Below are 26,107 nucleotides of genomic sequence, written 5' to 3'. Positions count from 1 at the left end.
GTATACTCGGCACAAAGTCGAATACGTTTCCAGTGGGTGTTGGACTCCACCAGGGCTGCCCCTTGTCTCCGATCCTGTTTGTGATATTCATGGACAGGATCTCAAGGCGCAGCCGTGGCGAGGAGAGTGTCCGGTATGGGAACCTCAGAATTGCGTCTTTGCTTTTTGTGGATGATGTGGTTCTGTTGGCTTCCTCAGCCCGTGACCTCCAGCAGGCATTGGGGCGGTTCGCAGTCGAGTGTGAAGCGGTCGGGATGAGGGTCAGCACCTCTAAGTCTGAGGCCATGGTTCTCTGCCGGAAAATGGTGGATTGCCCCCTCCGGCTGGGGAGTGAGCTCCTGACCCAAGCAAAGGAGTTTAAGTATCTCGGGGTCTTGTTCACAAGCGATGGGAGAATGGAGCATGAGGTGGACAGATGGCTTGTTGCAGCGGCTGCAGTTTTGCAGGCGTCGTACCGGGCCGTCATGGTGAAGAGGGAGCTGAGCCGCAAGGCGAAGCTCTCGATTTACTGGTCCATCTATGTTCCAACCCTCACCAGTTGAGGTGGTTTGGGCATCTGATCAGGATGCCTCCTGGGCGCCTCCCCATGGAGGTTTTCCGGGCACGTCCAACTGGGAGGAAACCCTGGGGCAGACCCAGAAGCCGCTGGAGAGACTACATATCTCATCTGGCCTGGGAACGCCTCAGGATCCTGCTGGATGAGCTGGAAAGTGTCGCTGGGGAGAAGGAGGTCTGGAGCTCCCTACTGAGCCTGCTGCCACCGCGACCCGATCCCGGACAAAGCGGATGAAGATGAAGATGATGAAGGAGGCAGAAGAGCCATGAGAGCCACAACTGACTGTTAGACACACAAACTTTGACCCATGGACTTTGACCTTTTTCTTTGTTACTGGACTTAATGAAGAATGGAATTTAATTAGACGGACTGACCACTTAAGGCCCAAAAGGAGAAAATGAACTATAATCGTACACTAATTTAGAGTGTAATTTACTTTTGGATGTTTTGGAATGTCTCCTATATTATAAATTAGGTAATTATAATTTCATAATAATTAGGGGCCAGAATGTAGGAGCCATATATTTGCGTTAGATTTGTTTTTGTTTATTCTCACTTATTTTTGTGTGGTGACGTGATGTGGGAGGGGACCCCTTGATTAACCTATTTAATTTCACCTGTCACCTGGATTTCGGTGTTGGAGAGAGGGGGTGACCTGGGAGCGCACATTTTCGTTAACCGCACATTTAAGCTTAAGTCTTTATCAGTTTGTTCGTTCAGGAAGCAAGAAGCCGCTACACCTAGTAAGGGTTTTCATTTACTTGTCTTGCAGAAAAAGCATAATGGCAGCTCAACATAGCAATTACAATGGCCATGTAGGAATATTAATCTATCAACAGCCTGATCAAACTGCCTGGCATGTTTGAAAAAAAATGGAGATGCTGATTATGCAGAAGCTTATTAGTCTAACTGAATGAGATTAAAGAAAGAAACCATTTTGACCAAAAGTTTACTTAGATATATGACTTTTTGTTGACTGCAACATTTTGAGTTTTGGTCGACTAAAACTATGAAGGATTAAAAATACTAAAATGTAACTAAAGCTAATAAGCATGTTTGTCTAAAGAATTAAGGCCTTTGCACACCAAGTCAGTTTTGTTTTTGTTTTTTTATCGGTCATCTGAAATAAAAAAAACTTTATGCACAGAAACCTTGCACTCTGAGTCAGATGTGTTAATTATCCTATGCGTTGCAAAAATTCAAAATATGAGACAAGATAGACAAGTCAAGCAGTGAAGAGGATTTTGTGGTCCTCGCTTCCTAAGAAAAGAAAAAGACAATAGCCTACTAGGTCCATCTAATCCTCAAAACAAGAAAAGAGCAAGGAGTTTCACCTGCTGATAAAGGAGCTCTGGAATTATCCCAATCACTTCCTAGTGTATTTCCGAATGTCAGTGGTCCAATTTGATATGCTAGGAACTACACAACATTAAAAAGAAGACCACCACATATTAAAAACAAGTCCACCAATTTCCCTGGATGTGTTGATCCTGAACTGCAACCGGGAGTATGTCTAGGTAGGAAATGGGGACACAAACACATCACATCCGGAAAGGATGTGTAAAAACGCAGAACATCAAACCTGTTCCAAAAAAAGATAATGACAGACGAATGTTTTGGAGGCAGTGTGCACCCATGAGGTCATATTTATTTTTTAACATTGTGCAATTTCGGATGAGAAAACAGACTTCAAGTGCGAAGGGCTTAAGACTAAATCTAAAAATAGCTGCCAAAATTTTTTTCTTGGCAGGATGCTAACTGTTTGCTGGCTGTAGCCTCATATTTTATGGGCAAATATGAAAGCGGTGTCTTGTCATCATCATCCTCATCATCTATCAGATGTAGAATAATTTCTTTTCGACTTGGTTTAGGTCGGGTGAGGTCCTCAAGTTTTCACTTAAAGTCTGCTTTAAGCCTTTATACCTCGAACTTAAACAATGAGTCAAACAACGTCCTACACTGCATTTATTACCTCAGTCTATAACACTGACAAATGTCATACACATGTCATAAAAATATTCCCACTCATACAGGAATTCCATTCACATCAGCACAAAGTAAAAAAAAAAACTGTTCACAGAATGTGGCAACAACGGCAATTGAAATTTCCGGCAAGAAGTAAATCACAGAATACGTGAATAACCTAAATAATCACATAGTAACAGAAATTAACATTTTATCATGCTGACAGAGTAATTCCGTTTACAATGGCTTATGTCAAATATTCAGTGTTCTATATCTCATAAATACAATGTATTTCCTGTTTCCTTAACATCAGTAATTAAAAGCCAAGTATTACAAACAACTGTATTCTTTTAGCATTAGTTTAGTTTTGTGAATTAATCCAACATTTAATTAATGCAACAAGGCCAGGCAAAATACTGTTTTTTAAAGTTGCTGTGGGCATAGCAAATATCCACATTCCTCAGTTTTTAATTCCACATTACCAACACAGTGACATTCAAGTCCTCTATGCATCAAACTCTTAAAAAACAGCTTAAGAAGACCAATATAAATCTAACTTCTTAAACTCATCTAGTGTCTATACCCCTTCAAATGTTCTCCAAAAACAGTAACACTGCATATCAGCATACAGTAGAGTTACTTAATCTAAATTAAAAGTGTTCTCATTTAGGTGTTAGAGCAGGACAAAAACAATTCCATCTCCAGAAAATTTCATAAACAAATCCACATTTTTCTTAATTTCCAAATCATTATGCTCAAATGACTGTTTAATATAACAATTCTGGCAAATTAAGACCCAAAATTACATCTATCTTGAATAGTCAAACTATTTTAATATAGCTTGAATTTGCTCCTGACCACTTTATAATCACATATTTGAAAAGAACTGCAGCTCTATAATGGTGACACCACTGAATATCTCCATTTAGGAATCATGCTCAGTTCAGTTCAGTCATTCTGAAATATGTCAATAACTTTGAAAATACAAGTCATTAAATTTGAGGTGCAAGGAATCATCTTGTCCTTACAGCTACTCTTCTTGTAAGCTTCACTGAAAAACACAGGAGCTTCACCAGTACCATTTGGCAGCCACATTGGAGGATGTTGGAGGAGGTATAATTTCTGCCTGAGCAAGATCTAAAGATCATCGATCCATTTGACTGACTGAATTAGTTATTAATTTCAAGAATGCCTGAAACTGAATCAATAAAATTTAAAAGTAGCTGAAACAAAAGCTGTTCAACTATAACATCTAACAACAAAACCCCAAAACGTTTCAATCAAATCACCAAAGCCATGCTTACTAAAATATTAGCACATTAGTGTGATTTGGCACCCCCCACAGTTTCTAAGTGCAACAGCACTGTCGTAAGTATAAATCCCAGGTCTGTAAGAATTTGTCAGACGCAATGTAGGTGCTAACTACAAATAAAACCCATCACATCATAACAATTTTATGTCTTGAAAACGTGTATCTTGAAGTAAACATGTAAGGATGTGACAGAGACACCACTGACCCTATTACAAGTCACTGTACCATCAAAATGATTTTGAAGCTGTTATTTTAAGTTAAAAAGTGATATGATGTTGCTTTAATGCTCATGCTGTAACTTTTGCCAACTCTGCTTGATAGTAAGCTAGCTAAAAATGTATGATTCTACCCAAGCTCCAACTGTAAAATGTAAAAAGAGCATATGGAAGTGAGGCAAAGGAGACGTAAATATTACTCTGTTTATGTTGATGGGAGGAGTAGTACAATTTTTTTTTTCACTAGAGAAAAAGAGAATTCTAGCTTGTAAACACCTAGGGCCCCATTTTAACGATCAATAGGTCTTGGTCTAAAGCACCTGGCGCAAAGGCATTTAGGGTGTGTCCAAGTCAATTTTGCTAGTTAAACGGTAGATAATCTGGGTGCAAGTTAAGGCGCATGGTGCAATGGGGTTATATCTAGTCTCAATATTAGTCATGGATGTGTTTCAGGCAGAACATAAATTAAACCAATCAGGGTGCCATCTCCCATTCCCTTTAAGAGCCAGGTGCGCCAGGACCTGGAGCATTTAAACAGTGACACTCGTCTTCGCTGAGGGACAGGGATGTGGTCCTCCGCTGCTGGGCCCTCTGCCGCCGTCTCACAATCATCAAGAACTCCATTTGATTGCATATGAGAAAATACACTTATTTAACTGAGGAGGAGCGTTGCCCTCTGTGTGTGCGCTGATCTCAGTCTGTGGATCAGGCAGGACGAGTCATAAAAATGATAATTTTTATTAACAGCGGGTGGGAAGCAGGCGGGTGAACTATGTCTTTAATGAGGAAAATATTAATGACATTACCTGCAGCGATCCTCCAGCAGCAGAAACTATACAGTGTATGTATCTCTACATTAACATGCGCATTTGTGCATGAGGAACAGCTGATAAGCTTCCTTGATTAAAACTCCTGACTCGCCGACAGGATCGGTTAGTATTTCATGTTAAGTAATGTTCTCTGCTCCTATACACATCGAAAGGTCACACACAATCTAGATTCATACAGTAAAATAGTTGGCGTGAAGCAGCTGTCTTGATAAATCCTGAGATCCTGCCTAAACATATTTATGTATGGCTACTTAAATGTGCCATGATATTTGATATAGTACATTACTGTGGAATGGAAATGTTTAAAATAACAGCCTCTCTTATCATAAAATCACTTCAATCCCTTTAAGACCAATACGCACAGGGGCGCACAGGTGGGTGCAGGTATATTTGCTATTTACACAATGGGGGCAATGGGTGTGAAAATGACAACTGCGCTGGCCTGAAACTAGCAATGATGCACTGCACTGTGTGCCGCTTTGTGCCAGGTGTATGATAGAGCCCATTACTGTAGCTCTAATGAAAAGTTTTCATTTTTGTGAAACATTGCACGATGCATACAAAAGATGGTACCATGCAGATGTGAAAACCTTTGAGAGAACTGTTAAGTTGGGAGTCAAAATGAAAGAACCATTCGTCTGTCACACTAGCTAGTTTGCTACTGGTTAGCTCAACAGCTACAATTACTCACCATCTTCCCCGCTAGAAGTTATTTTGAGAAGATACACTGATGAATTTCACACTGCTTTCTGGTTGGCCACTAAATCCCCTGTGTTTCTTTCTTTCCAAGCTTAAGCTAGTGTAAAAACAAAACAAGGAATAAAAATAGGCTCAAATCGAAAGTTTTACAGACATTTTGAATAAATGCAAATAAAGGCTATTTACCTATGGTTTTGTTTTATGGGTATTTATTTCCATTTTATGTAATCCACTTTGGTTGATAAGAATGGTAACACAGTATTTCCATGTTTTCATGGATGAGATTTTTAATTTTTAACAGAATATTGAGGTTGCATTTTGAGCAATTAATTTGGCTTGGCAGTGAATAAACAGATTTTTTTTTAATTTACAGAACAAAGTGACATCAACTTGTTAGAATTTCTTCTTAAAAATTGTGCCTACAGCAAGTTGCCCAATGGACCTACATGATGGCACCAAATGGCTGCTGGTAGATTTGAGCAAACCAGGTCAAACACCATTGTCACCTTAGTAACACCAGGCTGCTCTATGTTAAATACTACCCACAATATTGATCAATAAATACATCAAAAATCTTATCACAACCACCAAATTTGTTTTATCAAGGAGGATATGTCAATATTGGCACAATTTTGGATGTTGTTTTTCCACCATGGTGTTAGTCTCCCTAATGGACAAAGTTTTTGTTTATTGGGGACCAAAGACTTTTCAAAGTTCCAGCAGATGAAAAAAGCAAGAATGTGATCCTAAATGTTTTTAGCCCAGGACCCTCTCAGTCATACACTGATCAGATTATCCCTACTTTACTTCATGCTCATAAGACATCATTGAATTTAAATAGCCTGCTGCTCAACATGCCTTGCTTCTGTAAAGAACTTTCAGTGTCAACTTATTACAAAGACACAGTCACGTTTTATGTAGATTTTTCCTAAATGGGCGAGGAGAAGAGAACATCGAAAAAGGAGTAGATGATGGGGAGAGAGGCATTGGCTCATTGTGACACTGCATTTTAACCAGAAGATTTTGTATTCTGGTTTAAAGAACCACTTATCAATTACATTGATCTCAAAGGGGACGAAAATGTTGTGAAAGCAGGTTTTGAATGGTGTCCACTTTGTTGTTAGCTTGGTTTGGTGTATATCACAAACATTAAAGAGCAAGTATACCCTCAAATTACATGTCACAGTAATCTGAGGGTCCATGTGTTGTGTTGCGTTTTCTAAAGTAAACTTCTGATCAGAATTCAGTTCACTATTAAAACAACCCAGTCTCACATTAAAATGTGTAATAGAAACCTTGGTCCGCCCCGCAAAATGTAGTAGTTTCACAAAACTGACCCTTAAATTGTGAGATACTCACATTTTATTTTGCCTATTCTTTTCTATTGCCCTGTGTCCATGTTGCTATCAAGTTTCGGTCTGTGAAACCAAAAACATGGCAGACATTTCTTTAATTATCAGTGGAAAATGCAATATGTTAAGATAACTTCTGTATTAAAATATGTTTTGAGAATATTTTTAGCACGAAATGTATGTTTTATTTTTGTATTCTTCGTTCAGTGAATGTGTATGCTCTTTAGTTTGTTAGTTGTTACAAAAATGGATCCAGGTTTCACCAAAAAATTGTAAAAATGCAGTATAGTCTGTTGGATACTGTAACAGCTTTATCTCCATGTTCGAATCATGTTCTTTCTGTTGTTTAGTTATTTGAGCTTTCATGTTATTTGTGTTATGCTGTGTACGTGTATGATAATATTCTTTCAATAAAAAAAATAGATTTAGAGCTTAAATTAGCTTAAAAGTCCAGTGGACTTCCTGGACTCTTCCAGTGATGATGTATTTCTTCTTCTTTGTTTTTTCAACAGTCTAGCACATTGCAACCATGTTAAGGTTTTCTTTTAATGATATCCTCAACATTTTTTAACAGAAAAATCGTCATAGTGTACTTGCTAATTCAACGAGACGGTATGTTGACTAAAATTACCCATGATTTCCAACTACCATCACTACATTTCTGCCTTTTCTGTTACAAAACCATAATTCATATCTAACTGACCTTATTTATGAAATGTAATGAGTATGATTCTGTTTATGTGGAATTAAAATGAAATACACAATTTTACACACCTTCAGACATATCATGACCCCTTTTCTAACTCCTGCAGCATGCTCAGGTTATGTGAAACAAATTGTCGTAGTCGCAACACTGTAGACGGACACTAGAATGAAATGGCTACTGGGGACTAACATCATTACACATGAATACAATAGGGCACATTCAATGCACAACTGTTTTAGCTTTCCAGTCATATCCAATTTATGCAATTCCAAAGACTGTTTACTGACTCATTCAAACTGACACATTCAAATACACCATATTTTGAATAGTGAAAATAACACATTTACACTATATTGGAAAATTGCATGGTTTTTCCCAAAACCTGCATGGGATTAGCACAAAGTGGGTATGTCTGTAAAGGGGTTAGTGGTGATTACCCATAGAATCCATTTTCACTCAGATATCTTGAAGAGAGAGCCTAAGACATTTTCAATGCAACCTGCCTTTGGATCAAGGACTTTCTGACTAACTGCCCTAGCAGACTAACTGACAAGGCCCTCATCTGTCTTCCACCTTTACACTTGGCAGGGTTGCATGTTGAGCTCCATCCTCTACACCGTCACACATCTCATTCCACCAACATCATCATTAAGTTTGTGGATGACTTTGGGAGGACTTGTCTTGCTGAGGACGCAAGACTTCCAAACGGGATGACATCCAAATACTTTCAATGTGGGATTCAGAAAACAAACTTTTCCTGAGCTCCACATAAACTAAAGAACTAATAATAGACTTTTGGATGAACAGTACAGACCCAGACCCACTATACAGTCCCTGACAAAAGTCTTGTCACTTATCCATTTTGTAGAAACAACAGCTTAGAACCTGACTTTTAATTAATCAATTGGTTTTAGAAATGGCTCATATAAAAGCTAACACTCTCCCAAATTATGTTTAATGTACTAAAATAAATTTGCTTCACTGAAGAAGGATTGATCATTTAATGAACACAGAAAGGTCAGATTTTGCAAAGACAAAAGTCTTGTCACCTTGTCATATGATGCACCCAATCCTAGATCACAGCCTCACCTGTGATCAATAATTGATCAATCAATTAGTGGGTGTGTATAAAAAGAACCTAAGCACACCGGACCTGCAACTTGACCTCTGACAACATGCCTAAGATTCACCCTGAGACCAAAGTGTTAATTATCAAGAGGCTGAAGACCAGATCCACTGCTGAGGTGGCTGACACCTTCAATGTGTCTCAGCGTCAAGTACAAAGGATAAGAAAAAGATTTGAAGAGACTGGAAATGTTTTTGACAAGCCCAGGTCCGGCAGACCCCGCAAGACAACTGCTCGGGAGGACCGTTTGTTGGCTCGAAAATCCAAGGCCAGCCCCTTTTCCACTGCTGCAGAGCTCCACCAGGCCTGGTCACCTCAAGTCCCCATGTCAACCAGGACAGTGAGTAGAATTCTGTCTCGAAATGGCCTCCATGGTCGAATCAGTGCCCAGAAACCAGCACTAAACAAAAGGCAATTAAAAAAACGTGTGGCATTTGCCAAGGCCCACAGCCTGCTAAAAGGATGGATGCTGGAAAAGTGGCAGAAGGTGGATTTCTCCGATTAATCTTCGGTTGAATTACATCACAGCCGGCGCAAATATTGCAGGAGACCTACTGGAGCCCGCATGGATCCGAGATTCACCCAGAAAACAGTTAAGTTTGGTGGCGGAAAAATCATGGTCTGGGGTTACATCCAGTATGGGGGTGTGCGAGAGATTTGCAGGATGGAAGGCAATATCAATAGCCTAAAATATCAACAAGTATTAGCTACCTCTTACATTCCCAACCATAAAAGGGGTCAAGTTTTGCAGCAGGATGGTGCTCCATCGCATACTTCCATCTCTACATCAAAGTTCCTCAAGGCAAAGAAGATCAAGGTGCTCCAGGACTGGCCAGCCCAGTCACCAGACATGAACATCATTGAGCATGTCTGGGGTAGAATGAAAGAGGAAGCATGGAAGACGAAACCAAAGAATCTTGATGAACTCTGGGAGGCATGTAAGACTGCTTTCTTTGCTATTCCTGACGACTTCATCAATAAATTGTATGATTCATTGCCGAACCGCATGGATGCAGTCCTTCAAGCTCATGGAAGTCATACAAGATATTGAATATGGATCTCACAGTATCACTACTTAATTTACTGATGTTATGCAACATATTTTTGTATTTGAAGTCAATTATTTGTTCAATTTTCACATTACTCTATGTAGGCGACAAAACTTTTGTGTTGCCAAAATCTGACCTTTCTGTGTTCATTAAATGATCAATCCTTCTTCAGTGAAGCAAATTTATTTTTGTACATTAAACATAATGGGGAGAGTTTTAGCTTTCATATGAGCCATTTCTAAAACCAATGGATTAATTAAAAGTCAGGTTCTACGCTGTTGTTTCTACAAAATGGATAAGTGACAAGACTTTTGTCAGGGACTGTATATGAACAGGGAATGGAAAGGGTGTCTGTTTTCGGTTTCTGCTTATGCACATCACTAAAGATCTCTCCTGGACTACCAACACCACTACAGTAGTCAAGAAGACACAGCAATGACAGGAGAGGTTCATAGGCTGCTCACTGCCCTCCTTAGAGGACTTTTTCAGCTCGCACTGCCAGCGCAGAATAGCCAACATAATAACCCGGCCAAAACACACAAACCACAACACACGCAGGGTTGCAAGGGCCCATTCATCAGTGCTTGCAGTTTTAATGTGAATATACATATGAATATATATTATGTTATTATAAACATATATAGGTTGTCAAATCCTCAGCATGAGCAGCTTCCCATTTTACAATCACAGACTGTAAACCACCTTCCAACAACAGAGATAGTAATGTTTCGATATGTCCAACCGGCCACTATTTGAGATGGAATGAAGCCCACCCATGGAAAACAACCTGAAACAAGAGTGGAACGAGTCTACCCACAACACAATTCCCCCTTGACCCAACCTGCATATATGGCCACATAAACATAATCATACTCATTTAATATCATGAACAAAATCAATCAGTTCGAAATAAATTATGGTTTTGTAACAGAAAAGTCAATAAGGACTGGCATAGTAATGGTAGTTGAAAATCACAGGTAATTTTAGCCTTCTGCTATCCAAAAATGACCTTTATTTATCAGAATTGAAGAAGAAATAATGAAAACTGATGGCCATGACATCAACATATGGTCTTGTTGAATTAGCAAGGTCACTTTAGCAATTTTTCTGTTGAGAAATGTTGAGGATATCAATAAAAGAAAACCGTAGCATGGTAGCAATGCTCTTGCCTGTTGAAAAACAAAGAAGAAGAAATAAGTCATGAGTGGGACAACCCAAGGAATCGAAAAAAGGAGGGTCATTATGTCACTGAATCTTACTATAGTGCCAGACTGTGGTGCCAGCTGTATTGAAGTCTATGGGAGATGCATGGAGAAACACAATAAAATCCAACATATCTGAGTTGTATGACTTCTGATGAAGAAATGCCTCCACAAAATGAACGACCACACCAACTCTCTTGATGATCATAATCTCATCGGCCACGCCTTCACAAATCTGTATTTATATTGAGCCTATAGTCTTTTTTTTTTTTTACACTAATAACATGTCTTACTGCAATTGTCCTTGCACACAGAAATATTTCACTCACACTATTCACACTCTACTGGGGCAAAACACTGAAAATAGGGCCCCCCTTTCTAGTCCATCAATCCAGAATCAAGATTCTGAATCAAATCGGCATCCAGGTATCATGATAGGATCAAATCGACAGATAAGCATATCATCCCTGGCCTCGTTCTTTAGATGTTTTTTTAAATCAAAGTCACAGTGGGGTAACATAGATATAATGGTTGGAAAGCTCACCAGCAACATTTGTTGATTACGCCCACACCAGGCCTCCATCAGAAAATTGATGAAACCATACCGGGTGCTCTCAGTTGTGGAGTAGTAAATTCCAGGTGAATGCAAGGTGGTCTTAAAGTTAAACTAAACAACTTAAAAAAAAACAAACACATGGGCCATGGGCCTCACTCGAATCGAGGGTCTAACAGTCATTAACTACTCCCTGAAGTGTGTCCTTGCAGTTTTCGGAAGCATTTCTTCATTAGAAGTCGTACGACATAGATATATTGGGTTTTAGTGTTTTTCTCAATGCATCTCCCATTGATTTCAATACAGCCTGGCACCAAAGTAAGCTTCAGTGATGTAATGTTCTTCTTTTTTAGGTTCCTTGTTTATCGAAGCACATCAAAATTTACTTGCCACCGGGCCTAAGAATGTTTCTGAGGCAAAACCTTAATGAATATCTTTAGCATCATTTTTCCCATGTGACATAAATGAAGCAAAAAAATGGAGGAGTAGCCAGGCAGAAAGAGGGCAGAGCTGGCAGGTGACAGACAGGAAGCTGTTACGTCACGGTTACGTCAACTCACTCCAACTATAGGCCATGAATAGTAGCACTAGGCAGAGGATGTGAAGCAGGCTTGAGCCAATAAGGTCCCAGATTTGACATGCGGGTGGCGGAGTTTGAGTCGTAACAGAAACCAATAAGGGAGTCTCTGACCCCCCGGAGGGGCCAGGGTTTGTAGCTGAGATCGCCTCTTCCTTTTTTCTGTCCAGAGACGTTGTATCCAAGGCAACCAGCACCTGAACTGTGGCACGGACCGGCTGCAGGCGGCACTGGATGATATCATAGGGCGAACAGAGAGAAGACTGGTGCCCCCAGAAGGAAGACAGCAAAAGAAATTAAGAAAGGGAGGGAGTTTCAAAAAAGTGTAGGATGTAGGAATGTAAGAATGAAGGCAGGATGAAAGGAAAGACAGAAGGGGGAAAAGAGGGATGACAGGGGAAAGGAAAGGAGAAAAAAGCCAGGGGAAAAAGAGGGGTACGGATGACAGAGGGATAATAGAAAAAAGAGGAAATGAAGATTGAACATGTATGGTTGGATGAAACAAGAAAATGGGTAGAATGAGGTAAAGTTGGAGGTAAAGAAGTAACGGAGTTAAAAAAAAAAGTTCAAGCACAAAGGGCAGAAAAAAAGAAAAGAAAGAAAGATGAGGAAGAAGAACAATTAGGGGAACAAAGAGGGATACAGAGAACAGAAGACACAGGTGATGGACCAAAGGTATGAGAGAAAAAGAGGAGGAGAAGGGGAAAAAAGACATGGTCCAGCCAGAAAGTAAAAGAGAAAGAAAAGGCAGAAGGTTAACCAAAGGACACTGAGGTCATAGGTCACAGACAAGAGTATGAGCTGTTGGAGTGTGGTGAGATGGGGGCAGGCAGGGATTACCATGGCAAAAAGCAGGGATGCTTACTGAGAGGATTACGAAATGTTTTAAAAGCCCAAACAGGGGCTCTCTTCTCTCCCAGTGAGCAGCCCATAATGAGCAGTGAAGTGGATGATGGGAGAGCCAGTGCAGTCAGCCAATAGCGCAGCCTGTCAGCACGTTAGCATAGAAGCGATTAGAATTCCGACTTGCAGAAGCATAGTCAGTAAAGCATTCAAGTTGCAGCAAGCCTGCGAGTTAGTAACATCAGCTTAGAGGCTGAAAACAGTCAGCAAGCAGCAGAAGAGATGGAGGTCAAAGGTCAATTACTCAGTTCAGATAAACAGCACAGAATAGGAGAAAATTAAAGTCCTTGAGCCTTTCTTTATTTTTTTAAGCGTCATGTCATACCAACTTTTTGCAAAATGTAAAGAAAAACAGCATTAAAAACTTTTGATATAACCAAATGTTAAGGATTCAAATAAAAAAAAAAAATCTAAAAATATATATACATAACACTCTAATTTTAAATTATAATGACTAAAAACAAGTTAATTTCAAAGTTATACAATTCAACTTTGATATCAAATTTCCAATCATTTAGTTTACTGGTTAATTGGTAAATAGTATGAGCAGAATTATATTATAGTTATGCCCCCCCCCTTTTTAACTAGCATGCCATTGGCTGTGATTACACACCTTATTCGTCCAGTTTCAACAGGAAATACTACACTTGTGTTAATTGTCACATGAAAATGAAATGAACACAAACTGTAGATATACTACCACTGATGCACCTGTATCCATACAGCAAGTGTGTAAAACTTATCTGTTGATTCCTACAGTTGTAGATAAAAAACAATAGTTATGCCATTTTTCTACTAGCACTTCTGGTGGTCAAACCAAGTGGCACTGATTTGCTTTTCAATTACCAGTTTTACTGCGCCGAGCTGAGCCTCAGTCCCACGGACCTGCTCCAGAATAGGGCCAAGCTACGGCCCGCTTGGAGGCGGGGCAGTCGCGGTGACATCTCGTGACTGCAGCCAACACGTGTCAACCTCCTGTCTCCCCCTAAAATCAATACTCAACTCATGGCTGTGCAGGAAACCTGAGAGAAAGCTGTTTTTAAAAGTCAGTACGTGCTCTCAGTACGTTTGTAGCTTCTAACTGAATCTCTTTAGTTTCTCTCATCCTCTTTGTACTTTCAAACATCTGCTGAGTTTTACTTTTTCGTTGTGTTCACTTTCAGCCGTTTCAGGAGTCATGTTTAGTTACTGCTGGTGAAAACACGTTTCCTGTAATCCTGCTTCATAATTAAAGCTTTTAAATGACTAAGTAACGGGGGGCTTTGTGAAAAAGTTATAGTAAATGAAACATGTTTGTAACTGAATTAGCCACTTTGTTAGCGGTGATTCTTCGATAGTACTCTGGGAATCGGGACAAGCGCGTCATTCATTTAAGACACACCTTCAAGCGGGTAGCCCAGTTGTGGTGAAGATGCAAAACACACCCGGCTGCCACGCCGAGTCAAACCGAGTAGAGCCAGGCCAGCAGATGTAATGGAAAAACATTGGAAACAGAAATGTGCGAATTTCTTGCCAAAAGTTAGATTAGAAATTGATACTGTACATGTCTGTACAATAGTTCTACTAAAGGCACTGTGGGCATGTGGGGTCATGAAGATTTTCTCTTGCACCCTTGTGCCCTGCAAGGGACCCCCTCAGGTCTGCTGATGCAGTATATAACAACTGCATGACCTAAGCTTGTGCCCTGCCTGTCAAACCTGGTACATCCTGTGGGCAGACCTTCACCCACGTAATGAGGCATGCTAGCCTGTGTAGGAGCTCCAGAGGCAACTGGATGCCTCACAGCGCTGTGGGTATAGGAAGGAGGTACAAGAAGCTGGGCTGATCTCAGTGGACATCTTCTAGACATTTTAGAAGGGGACCAGGCACGAGTTAGACAGCTCTGCTCCCTCCATCTCAGCCCGTCTCTTGGAGTCTGATTATGAGGACAGGGTTCTGCATCTGCCAATATCCCCATCTCATCTATGGCCAGGAGCTCCACCACAGTGCCTCTCTCCTTCACAGCAGTCTGCCAGCAATATGCTGGCCTCCAAAGCACTTTTCCAGGATGTGCCAGGCATCATTAGGAAGGCGGCAGACCTGAGGGGTATCGGAATGCTGGTAGAAAAATCTGCACCTGCTTATAGCCTCTTAGGCTCCCTTCAGGGAGACAGCATTTTCCAGTTTTGGAAAACTGAATGTGGTGATAGAACAGAGCCTAACTACAATCCTTTGTCCAAGGTAACCTTCAGAAGTGCAAGCCATTGCCAAGCAATCAGTTTTATACGTACCTCACTGACCATTCGCACCAGTATGCTGCTCAGGTTGCTGCAGCAACTAACAACATAGTGCTTCTGTCCTCAGCTGTTCCCGCTATTACCACTAAGCCTGGGGGGCTCTCCGCTAGCAACATTGAGGAGGATATGACAGCAGTTTTGACTCTCGCCATGACCACAACGGTGACCGCGTCCAGGTTTATGACATGTCAGATTATGAAGCAGAGAAATAACTGGCTTCCACCTTACATCAAATAGGAGCTGCTGGACAGTCCCATATCCCCATCTGGGCTGTTTGGACCACTCCTTCAAAGCACTACAGCTCACCTGCATGACAGGCCAAGGAAGCGGAGAGGGAGTTGAGGCACACCTTCCAGTGTATAGCTGCACCTCAGTCTCAGAAGAAGCGCAGAGAAGCTCATTCCAGGAAGATGCACCCTGCAGCCAATGTTGCAGCTACACCTCAACATTCACCTACTGCAGTTGCTGGCTCTGGCTTGTTCAAGACAACCTAGTCCTTAAGGCCCCCTCTGAGAGAAAGCTGCACTCCACAAATCATGTGGTTGTCCCCTTAGGAGTCCTTTACATGAGGAAAATCTGTCCATGGCACTGAAATTGCTAAAGCACTTTGCTCTGCTGCTGAAAAATAGACATGTCATAGTAAGGACAGACAATATGACAGTGGCGGTGTGTATCGACTGCCAAGGCAGTGTGTGTGCAGCCAAGCTGTTGGAAATAGCCAGGAGATTTTCACATAGAACCAGACTGTATTAAAGTCAAGTTTTAACATTATTCTGCTCTGGCTGGTCTGCTGGAACAAGCTCTGTCATAAGCTAATGTCAGCTTTCATAGCTAACATTAACTGGTGTCAGCTAGCATGATAACATCAGGGTCCATGTAAATAACAATGGCAGTGATAAACAGACTTAACATGATTGTGGTTGCTAACATTACAGTGCAAGTCAGCACACGGACATTGTAACATATTGACAGATTTTAACTTTGATGAAGACTTTGTGATTGTACATATCTTCGGTAGATGAAGACAAAGCCAAGAATCTGAACTGCAAAACTCCAGCCCCAATCACACTGACTGCAGTACTCTGACATGCCTGCTATGGCTTTCATGAGTTCACCTGAAACATACTGTTGCTCTCTGCCGTTGTTTTTCACATACACCCTGACATAAGCTATCTTCTTACCCCTACCTCAAAGACATGAAGGCAATGGAAACATCAAACCAACTTCTAACTTTTATCTGAGTATGTTTTACGCTATGTTTTATGTTCATTACAAAGGGCAGCCCACAAAGCTTAAGAAAGCACATTGATAGATAAACAGTGTGCCTCTAGTCCTATAATCATGATTAGTGGGCTGCATTGGGCATGTAATCACCACCCCACCCTTCTGCAGTGGCTGTGTGATGGCAGTGTAATATTTCTGCTTTTCTGCCTAATACTGCTTCACATAACAGGGTTGTGAACTGGTTTAAATTATCTGCTTGCGGACCTTGATGTCACAGTGGGCACTAACTACATCAGTTTCCCCTGAACCCAGTAGCAACAGCCCTTAGAGGTCAACGCCTATATGAATAGAATGTTAGATAGGTATTGTATAGAATAGGCGTAGTCCTCTAAGACCCAGGCCCCCTGCTACACCGGCAATAACTAAAGAAAATGCCAGTCAGGTGTTTTGCACAACTGTTACAGTAGATGTTTAACTGAAAAAGGAAAAATCTGCATGTGCAGTCTCTCTCTCCCTCTCTCTCTCTCTCTCTCACACACACACACACACACACACACACACACACACACACAGTAAACAGAGAACATCTATATCAGAGCGAAGCTGCTGTTTTTTTTATGGGGGCTGCTAAAAGCCACAATGACAGATGACATGATGATTCAGCTTTAAATACCGACATTTACATCCCATTTAAAAGCGATGTAAACAAAAGCAGGCAGATAGGAACATCAAACCAGTACTGGGAAAATGTTGATTGATTCTTAAGTTTTCATTTAGAGACAGAAAAATAATTTGGAAAGTAGCAATGTATTGTATGTATGTATATTTAAGCGTTGAATTCAGCAGTTCTCCAATAAGGTAAGGACCTCCTAGACACTCATGAGTATATTCTGATTTTGTTTTTGATTCTAAAAGAAGTATCCAGGCCTCTTTAAAAAAGGTCTGTGCGTAAGTAACATTTGATGTGTAATGTAAGCTATCAGTTTTGATTTCGGGAGGATAAGATGACAAAAGAGAATTGCTGCTATTAAAAACCTGGAATCATCGGCCTTCTTCCCAGATCTGGCTTACAGTTTAGCGCCATCATAGGTGTCCTGCAAAAATCCTCAATTTCAGTATTCATGTCATAGTTATGTAGTTATTATTCATGTGAAAAAACAAAAGCAAATGTAATGATCAAGAGACTAAAGAATTATTTCTTTGCAGGACACTTTCACACTTCCTTATCCATCCTGTGATTTGATCAACAATCAGCCAACTGAAGCCAAAAAATGTTGATGAAGTATAACTGTTAGATTTCAAGGAAGTTTCTCTGAAGAACTGGGGGTGTTTTCAGGTTAAACGTGGCTGGTTTTAAAGACCGAATGACTTTCAGAATGTCTGTCAGTTTTTTTTATCAGTTATTCTGGTTATGCCTGAGAACCACAACTTTTCATAGCTCATTAAACTGGACAATTAAGTGATTAGTTGCATTGATCGATAAATGTACCAATGTTCTACAACAGGGGTATTCAAAGTCTGACACTGGGACCTGTCCCTTAAACAATATAAAGATGACTGACCCCATTGCTGTGAATTCAGTCTGTTAGCTTTAGGCTACAATTTGAGCCCTGTATTTTTTGCATATATTTGCTCACATTTTGGCAACGTTGGTACGATTAAAAGTAAGCTGAATTAGCCATTAGCAGTTACCATTTGTAGTATACCCATGAAGGTCAGACAGCTATCACTGGATTCCTGGATACTGATGAAAAATTATTGTGACAATTGTCAGGGAAGTTCTGGAGTTAAAAGGAGCATCTTCTTTTCCTGTGTTACAGATTCATGAGCGTTTGTTATTGGTGAACATCGGAGATAATGATATCCTTGGGAAAAGAAAATCACACAAAATCCAAACAAGATTTGTATTATATCAGTGGGTTCAGATTCTCTTGAGAACTCTGAGAATTTACAATTCTCAGATTTTTCACTCACATGTGACAATTGGGCGCCAATGGGTTTAAAGTACCTTCATTTTTCAGCAATAATTTTTTTGACCCTGTTGTGATTGCTCCTACAGTTTGTTTGTTCACTTTTTCTGATTTGTTGTAAAGCAATGGTTGTCTAGAAAAAACTAAAAAATCTACAAGTAAACAAAAGTAGCACCAGTATTAATGCCATTATGTGCAGCTGCCATATTGGAGAGGTCAGGATCTTCTAAATGTTTTGTTACGATGATATCTTTAACATTTCTCTTCATAACAACTTTATACTTGACAATGCATGTCCTTGCAATGCAAGTGTGAGGTCTATCGGATGAATGGTTTGCAAGATATGAAAAGGGCATACAGGCAGACAGATACCTTGCTTTATATTTAGATATTTACTTGTTGCAAGTTTTCAAAGAAATAAGAAAAATTTTAAAAATGACCCCCAGTTCAGAGAAACAACTGTACTGTCAGAGCATTAACTGGGTGGGGGTATAGTTATTGTGTAAAGTGGCTTGTTTTACCTCTGGTACACCAATTTTTCTGCAGGCATCCAGGAAGTTCTCTACATTTCTCCGACACTTGGCCATGCTGAGTTTGGGCTGGAAGCACAAAGTGGCACAAAAACGCTTTTACACAGAAGTACTAATTTTCTTCACTACTGTTATAGTCCTTTTATTTGAAACAGAATGTATTTCCATTTTCATGATCACCATTTTGAAGGACAACTACTTTGAAAAGACTGGGTACAAGGTACATTTATTTCAAAGCTAGGGTTTCAGAAACAAAACTACAGTAGGTTGGAGTCCTTCTATGCTACTTCCACAAAAAAAAAAACAGTCTATTTTATAAAATGAAGTTTGGAGGATGAATTGAGCAGTCTCATAGCCTGAGAAAATAACGCTGCTCTGTAGTCTGGGTAGTATGGCAGCGGATACATCTATATCTTTTTCCACTGACTGTGGTGCGACCTCACCTGTTAATGTAGGTCTTTTTTACCGTGTTTTTTAAAAAAAAAAATTTTTGTTAAAGCTTGTAAGAGCACCTGGTCTACCAAATTGGTTTGGATCATTTTGATAGGCTGTGTTATTAACAGCAAGCCTCCTCCATACACTGCTCATGTGCTGTTGTGAAAAAAAAAGAACAGAATTGCAATTGAAAAGAGTCCAAAATGCGTGTTGTGTTTTTTTCGAGTGACTTGATAAAATATTATAACACAACATTATAATCCCCCTAACTGACACTGTCAATCTGTGGGAAATACTTTCCTCAGTGTCATAATTTTGGTTTTTAGGTTTCAGAGTAGCGTTAATATTTATCTCATGGGTCAAAGGTCATGACTGACAGTCTGAGACATACCACTGCTGGCGAGGGAACATGGATACTGGCAACAGAGCGTGGGCGAATGTTATTTGCCAGATGGCAGAGCATGACTCCATCCATAAGAGATGATCCAAGATCCTCAGGAAGGACAACCTTCAGCCTGCTCTCGATGCTCTAAGGAATAAACAACAATATAAAAAGATAAGGGGGAAAAAAAAACGCAGATTTTTTGTTTATGACGCATACTAATGATTTGTTAACCATGAAGGAAGTGTGTCTTACGTCTCGCAGTTGCTCCATGAGCTCCAGTTCCTCTCGCAGCTGCTCCATCTTTCGTCTCATTGTGAATTGAGGATCAACAGACTCCAGACTCTTATGGCTCCGCAGAAACACTGTAAGAAACACAAGAACAACACCGGCAGCATTAGACTTAGAGAGCAGCAACACAGTAACTGGCCTCCACATGCCTTAGTAGATGTAGTGTGATGAGGTATATGATCTGCTGCTTTCTACTGTCCAGTTTTTCCCGTTTTTCTTGTGTGCTTTTGATGACGAACATGACACACATGCCTTTGTTCCATTTGTATTTATATTCCAACTGATCACTTCCTTCCTTTGTTTAGTACCTACTGTCTGATCACTGTTATACTGTGTAAAATGTTTGAACACTTCACCACAGCAAACTTCTGAACCAGAATTGGATGATTTTCTTCAACAACCTCTCAGGCAGAGACAATTATCTGACTTCTGGGGAGGATCAAGAGATGCAGTGGGGTCTGCCTCTACATCAATAAGAGATGGGGTAACACCATCAAGGGGCACCACAAGGTATGCACGCCTGCCCTGGACACCGTGTCTCAGGGCAGCAAACCGCAACATCCAAACAAAGGTTCTCAAAGCAAAACTAAAATTTAAGGACAAACTGGAACATGAATTTGGCAACATAAACACTAAGCAAGCTTTTCCGATGGTGAAAACCCTTACTGGATGTGAACCCAAACACAATCCATCGACATCAACTGACACAGAACTCTTCACCAATAAACTGAACTCATTCTTCACTCGCTTCGACACCCCGGACCTCAGAGATGAATGTGTCAACAAGCTGTGAGCCCTCCCTCCACTGGACCCCAATGAGCCGGCCCCCTTTTCAGAGGAGGATGTACGGCGCCAGCTCAGCCAGTGTAAGCCAGGTAATGCCCCAGGGCCTGACGGCATCCCGGCAAGGGAGCTCAAAATCTGCGCCATGGAACTCTCACCAATACTTCACTTACTCCTCCTGAATCCAACCGGTCTACCACAATACCCACCCTCTGGAAAACCACAACAATAATCTGAGTGCCAAAAAACCATCTCACCAAAACCACCAAAATCATCTGCACTCACCACCAACACCAGAGCACCGCAGGTTTGTGTGCTGAGCTCATTCTCTACAGGCTGACGATTCTTGCTCTTCTCTCACTGATAATCATTCTGTTCTGGACTATCACAACACTGTTGCACACTTCACCCAGTGGGGTGAGCATAAATACCTTCATCTCAATGTCAGGAAAACAAAATAAATAGTAATAGGTACCCCATCACTCCAGCATCCCATCCTCATCAATAATGAAGCAGTTGAAATGGTTGACAGCTTCAAATATCTCAGACTCACACTGGACACTAAACTCAGCTTTGACCAGTATGCAAAGGCAATTCAAAAAAGGAGCCATCCGCAAACTCAAAGGACTCTATATCACCCCCATCTCCTCATCCTGTTGTACCAAAGCATTGTTCAACCCATCCTGCTCTACTGCTCCACCTGCTTCTTCAACATGCTCTCTGTCACAAACCAGGTCAAACTCACACACATAACCAACACTGCTGCCAAGATAATAGGTCTCCCCACACCCAACTGCCCAGAGCTCAATTGTAAGGCCATCACACGTATTGCAAATACAATAGCACAGGACATCACACACCCACTCAATCACCACCTCACTATACTTCCCTCTGGGTGCAGGTAGAGGTCCTGAGTTGCAGAAAGGCTCACTTTGGCAAAAGTCAGCCATAGCAGCCCTATAAAGGAGGACTTGCTGAGGGAACTACAGAGCCAATTCACAATAAAAGTTATCTCATGACTCTTTCCAATTTGAGCAGGTCTAGACCATACTCTAATTTATTTATTTACAGAGACCTAATATTTCCCCCACAAGAAAGCACTTGGTGAAAAAAACTGCCTTTTTCAGGCAGAAACCTCAGAGCAGAACCGGACTTAATTATGGCTGGCCATCTGCCTTGACCAGCTGGGTTGAGAGAGAGAGAGAAAAAGAGAGAGAGATAAAGAGATCAGTCCCGATTCAATTTTTAATCTGAGATCAGAATTATTTGTTGTTGTTGTTTTTCCCAGGACATCGATAGATGTACTGAACCCAATATTATGTTTAGCAATTGCACCTAGACTCTGAAAAGCTGGTTCATGCTTTTATTTCCAGTAGACTGGACTACTGCAATGCTCTTTTTGCTGGACTGAAAAAGCAGACATTACATAAACTCCAGCTTATTCAGAATGCTGCAGCCAGAGTACTAACAAAAACCTAAAGGTTTGAGCACATCACTCCTATTTTATCATCTCTTCATTGGCTCCCAGTACAACAAAGAATTGATTTTAAACAGGGTCTCTGCAGGTTTCAACAAGTCAAATTTAAGACTTTTTAAGACTTTTTTAAGACCATAATGAATACAATTTAAGACCCATTTCACATCGATACTGGCAAAAAAGTACAAAAGTCATGAAGGAAAATTGGAAGCCCGGAATTACTTGCAAAGTATATGAATTTATTCACAGCTCTTTCAAGCAAAATGCTAAACCTAACTAAAAACACAAGAAGTCTCTCTGTTGTGAACTAATATTTGTTTGGAACTCAGAATAAAAAAAATATTGGTAAACTCTACAGCCAACGGCCATTGTGTGTGCGTGTGTGTGTGTGTGTGTGTGTGTGTGTGTGTGTGTGTGTGTGTGTGTGTGTGTGTGTGCGTCGCATGCCCCATAAACTGGGACCCCAGGTACCTTGACTGGACCCGCTCGCCTTCCAAAAAACGCAAGTGCAGGTCCAACTGCTTGGTCTTGTTTGTTTGATTCATGCTTTCGTCGAACATCAGCACGAACGGGCCCTTAACTTTGGAGATGAGGTCTCTCTTGGTAAAATCGGCTAATCCAAATCGCGTGTATGCCGTCTTGTCTTTTCCACACTTAAAAGTTTTCGCTATCTCAGAATCCGGGAACATGGTCGGGAACATGGTCTGGAACAGCTCATCAGTGTTCTCATTACCAGTATATGACTGGTGCTTAGTTACCGTGTGAAAAGTCCATAGCACCTCCGCTTTTAGTGTGGGTGTAGACCCAAACGCTGTCCGGAGGTCGACTGGAGTTGCAGCAGACTGGGTCGCGCTGGACCTCGATGCTCCAGATCCTGATGTGGAACAATACTGGCTGATTGAAAGCGTTTGCTGCTGGCATTTTATGACCGCTTTATGTTTTTCTGATTTGCAATGGGATTCCAATGCCTTGATGCCCAATGTTCCAAGTTTCAAAGTTTTCTTGCAGAAAGTGCAGTGTGCTTCATATATGTTTCCATCCACCGGCTTCAACCATGCATTAAATTGATCGTTCTGGAGCCACAAATCGTTGAACTTGCACTTACCCATCTTATGCAAGTAATTCGGCTTTGCTGTGGGCTTTTGTTAAGTTTTCTCCGCTGCTATACTAAGCTGTAACAACACACCACTGCGTGCGCACAGCACACTAGCTGGTGGTGCTCGATAAATTCTGACCGGGCAGCACAGGTAGCCTACTTTAGTTCCGTTTTGTAGTTACGTTATAGCGTCCTCAAAAATCAAAACATTTAAAAGCGAGACTGAAGTTCATGCAGGTTTTAAATAAAAGTAACGTTAATAGATTTTTAAGACCTTTCAAAATCGTATTTAAGACCTTTTTTTTTAGATTTTAGGAGAATTTTACACATTTTAAGGCCTTAAATTCAAATTATTGGATTTAAGACTTTTTAAGACCCCGCGGATACCCTGTTTAAAATACTTCTTATTGTTTTTAAATGTTGTAATGGCTTAGCTCCCTCCTACGTTGCTGACATGCTCATTGAATACATACCAGAGAGATCCCTTAGATCATCAAATAAAGATCTCCTCACTATACCTAGAATCAACTCCAAATCAGCTCATGGCGCTTTCAGCCACTATGGTCCTATTCTCTGGAATTCTCTTCCACATGAACTATGGTCTGCTACAACAGTGTCCTCTTTTAAAAGCAAACTAAAAACATATCTTTTTTCGCAAGCTTTTAGTTATGTTTAAAGCATGTGTTTTATTTCTGTCTTTCTCCTTTGCTTTAAGAATTGTTATTATTATTATTATTATTATTATTATCTCCCTTTTTAAATGAAGATAATAATACATTCTTGTGTGTTTTTATAATGTCCTAAATGTTTTTTTTATACTTGTAATATTTTGTAATATTTTCTTATCCTATGTTATTTTATGTTATACAATGTATCTTTGTTTTTATTTTTGAAGCACATTGAGTTTACGCTTGTCGTATGAAATGTGCTATATAAATAAATTTGACTTGACTTGACTTGATAGTGGGCAGCACAGTGGTGCAGTGGTTAGCACTGTTGCCTCACAGCAAGAAGGTCCTGGGGTCGATACAAACCGGGAGCCTGTGTGTGTTCCCTCTGGATTCTCCATGTTCGTGCCACAGCCCAAAGACATGCAAGTTGGGTTACTCAGTCACTCTAAATTGCCTGTGGGTGTGAATGTGAAGTTTTTATATATCAGCTCGGTGATGAATGAATAGATCCAGTGCAGACTAATACAACTCACACAAAAAACCCATTAATACCCTGACTAGGGATGTCACGATTACAGTTTTCCTTAGTACGATTATTGTCAGAGAATTTATCATGATATAAAAGTTTCCTTTATTTCTATCTTTTGATGCCAACATAACAAAAATATATAGCAACAAAGTCAAGTAACCAAACAAGAGCTTTGTTTGGGCTGTAATGACTTATGTTGACTGTCAAAATATAATTATATTACTAATTATATGACCTAATATTTGTATTTGTATATTTAAGTATCTATTTATATAGGACCAATCATTAATCCCCCAGGAGAATTGTTTAAATTATTTAAGTCATCAATTGTCATCTATACCAGATGTTTAAGTTTATTTTTAATCGTTTTAATCATTTGTCTAATTTTATGTGGCCACATATAAAACTTATCTATTATTTTGGTTAATTTATTTTATGTTTAAATTACAATGACATGATATATATATATATATATATATATATATATATATATATATATATATATACATATATATATATACATTCTCGTATGTTTTTATGTTATGTGATTTCATTATAAGCTGAGCTTACAATGAAAATAAAAGAATTCTATTCTATTCTATTCTATTCTATTCTATAATTGGGTTAAACCATGTTAAGAAAGCCTGCTTATACACTCTAATTTTGGTGTATAAGTGGTATTAGTGAGCTTTAGCGGTGCTGGTTGTTGGTCTTTGTTACCTTTGGCCATAGCCAGCCAAGCTGTTTCACCCAGTTTCCAGTCTTTATGCTAAGCTAAGCTAACCTGCTGCTGGCTGAAGCTTCATATTTACCATACAGACATGACAGGGCAAAGTGCAGAAGGTGAATGAGCTAATATCCTCAAATACTTTTCCTTAAAGATAACAAGAAAATTAATGTGTTTCTTACACCAGCTTGATGGGAACTAAAATTAATAGGTAGAATCAGATTCAGGGACATTTATATGATACAAGGATAAGGAGAGCAGCTTTCCCAGTGTAGGAGGACAGAGTGTTAAACACGCTTGGCCTCTTCACACACACACACACACACACACACACACACAGAGAGAGAGAGAGACAGAGACAGAGAGAGAGACAGAGACAGAGAGAGACACAGGTGAAGGATGAATCATTCACCTCCTGTGTCCTGTTTTCTACAAATATAAATCTGCCGTTTACAGCTAAATGAATCTGAACATAGAAGGTCTGTATGTTTGTAATTATATTCAGTGACCACAGGAGGGAGCTACAGAGTCTCAATAGTGGTTTCATTTCCAGTAGTGAGGACCAGAAGACATGAAGTCTGCAGAATGTGAATGTATCAATCTTCATGCATTTTAACCTGTTTTAGCACAGTCTCACAGCCCTCAGACTGGATTTGATTTAATTGGTCAAA

The 26,107-nt window shown here is 40.1% G+C and overlaps 1 protein-coding gene across 1 annotated transcript in view; it reads right to left on the bottom strand.

Moving 5' to 3' along the window:
* Window positions 1-26,107, bottom strand: part of LOC141002523 (leucine-rich repeat and calponin homology domain-containing protein 1-like) — a 92,750-nt gene that overhangs the window by 14,549 nt on the left and 52,094 nt on the right. The window contains exons 6-8 of the mRNA XM_073473875.1: window positions 20,118-20,227; window positions 19,872-20,009; window positions 19,037-19,114 (exon numbers count right to left, since the gene is read on the bottom strand). Coding sequence (XP_073329976.1) covers window positions 19,037-19,114; window positions 19,872-20,009; window positions 20,118-20,227 — 326 coding nt within the window. The remainder of the gene's footprint in view (window positions 1-19,036; window positions 19,115-19,871; window positions 20,010-20,117; window positions 20,228-26,107) is intronic.

Source organism: Pagrus major, chromosome 9 (assembly GCF_040436345.1).
Source record: "Pagrus major chromosome 9, Pma_NU_1.0".
Taxonomy (NCBI): Eukaryota; Metazoa; Chordata; class Actinopteri; order Spariformes; family Sparidae; genus Pagrus; species Pagrus major.
This window is presented reverse-complemented; position numbering and strand designations above follow the sequence as displayed.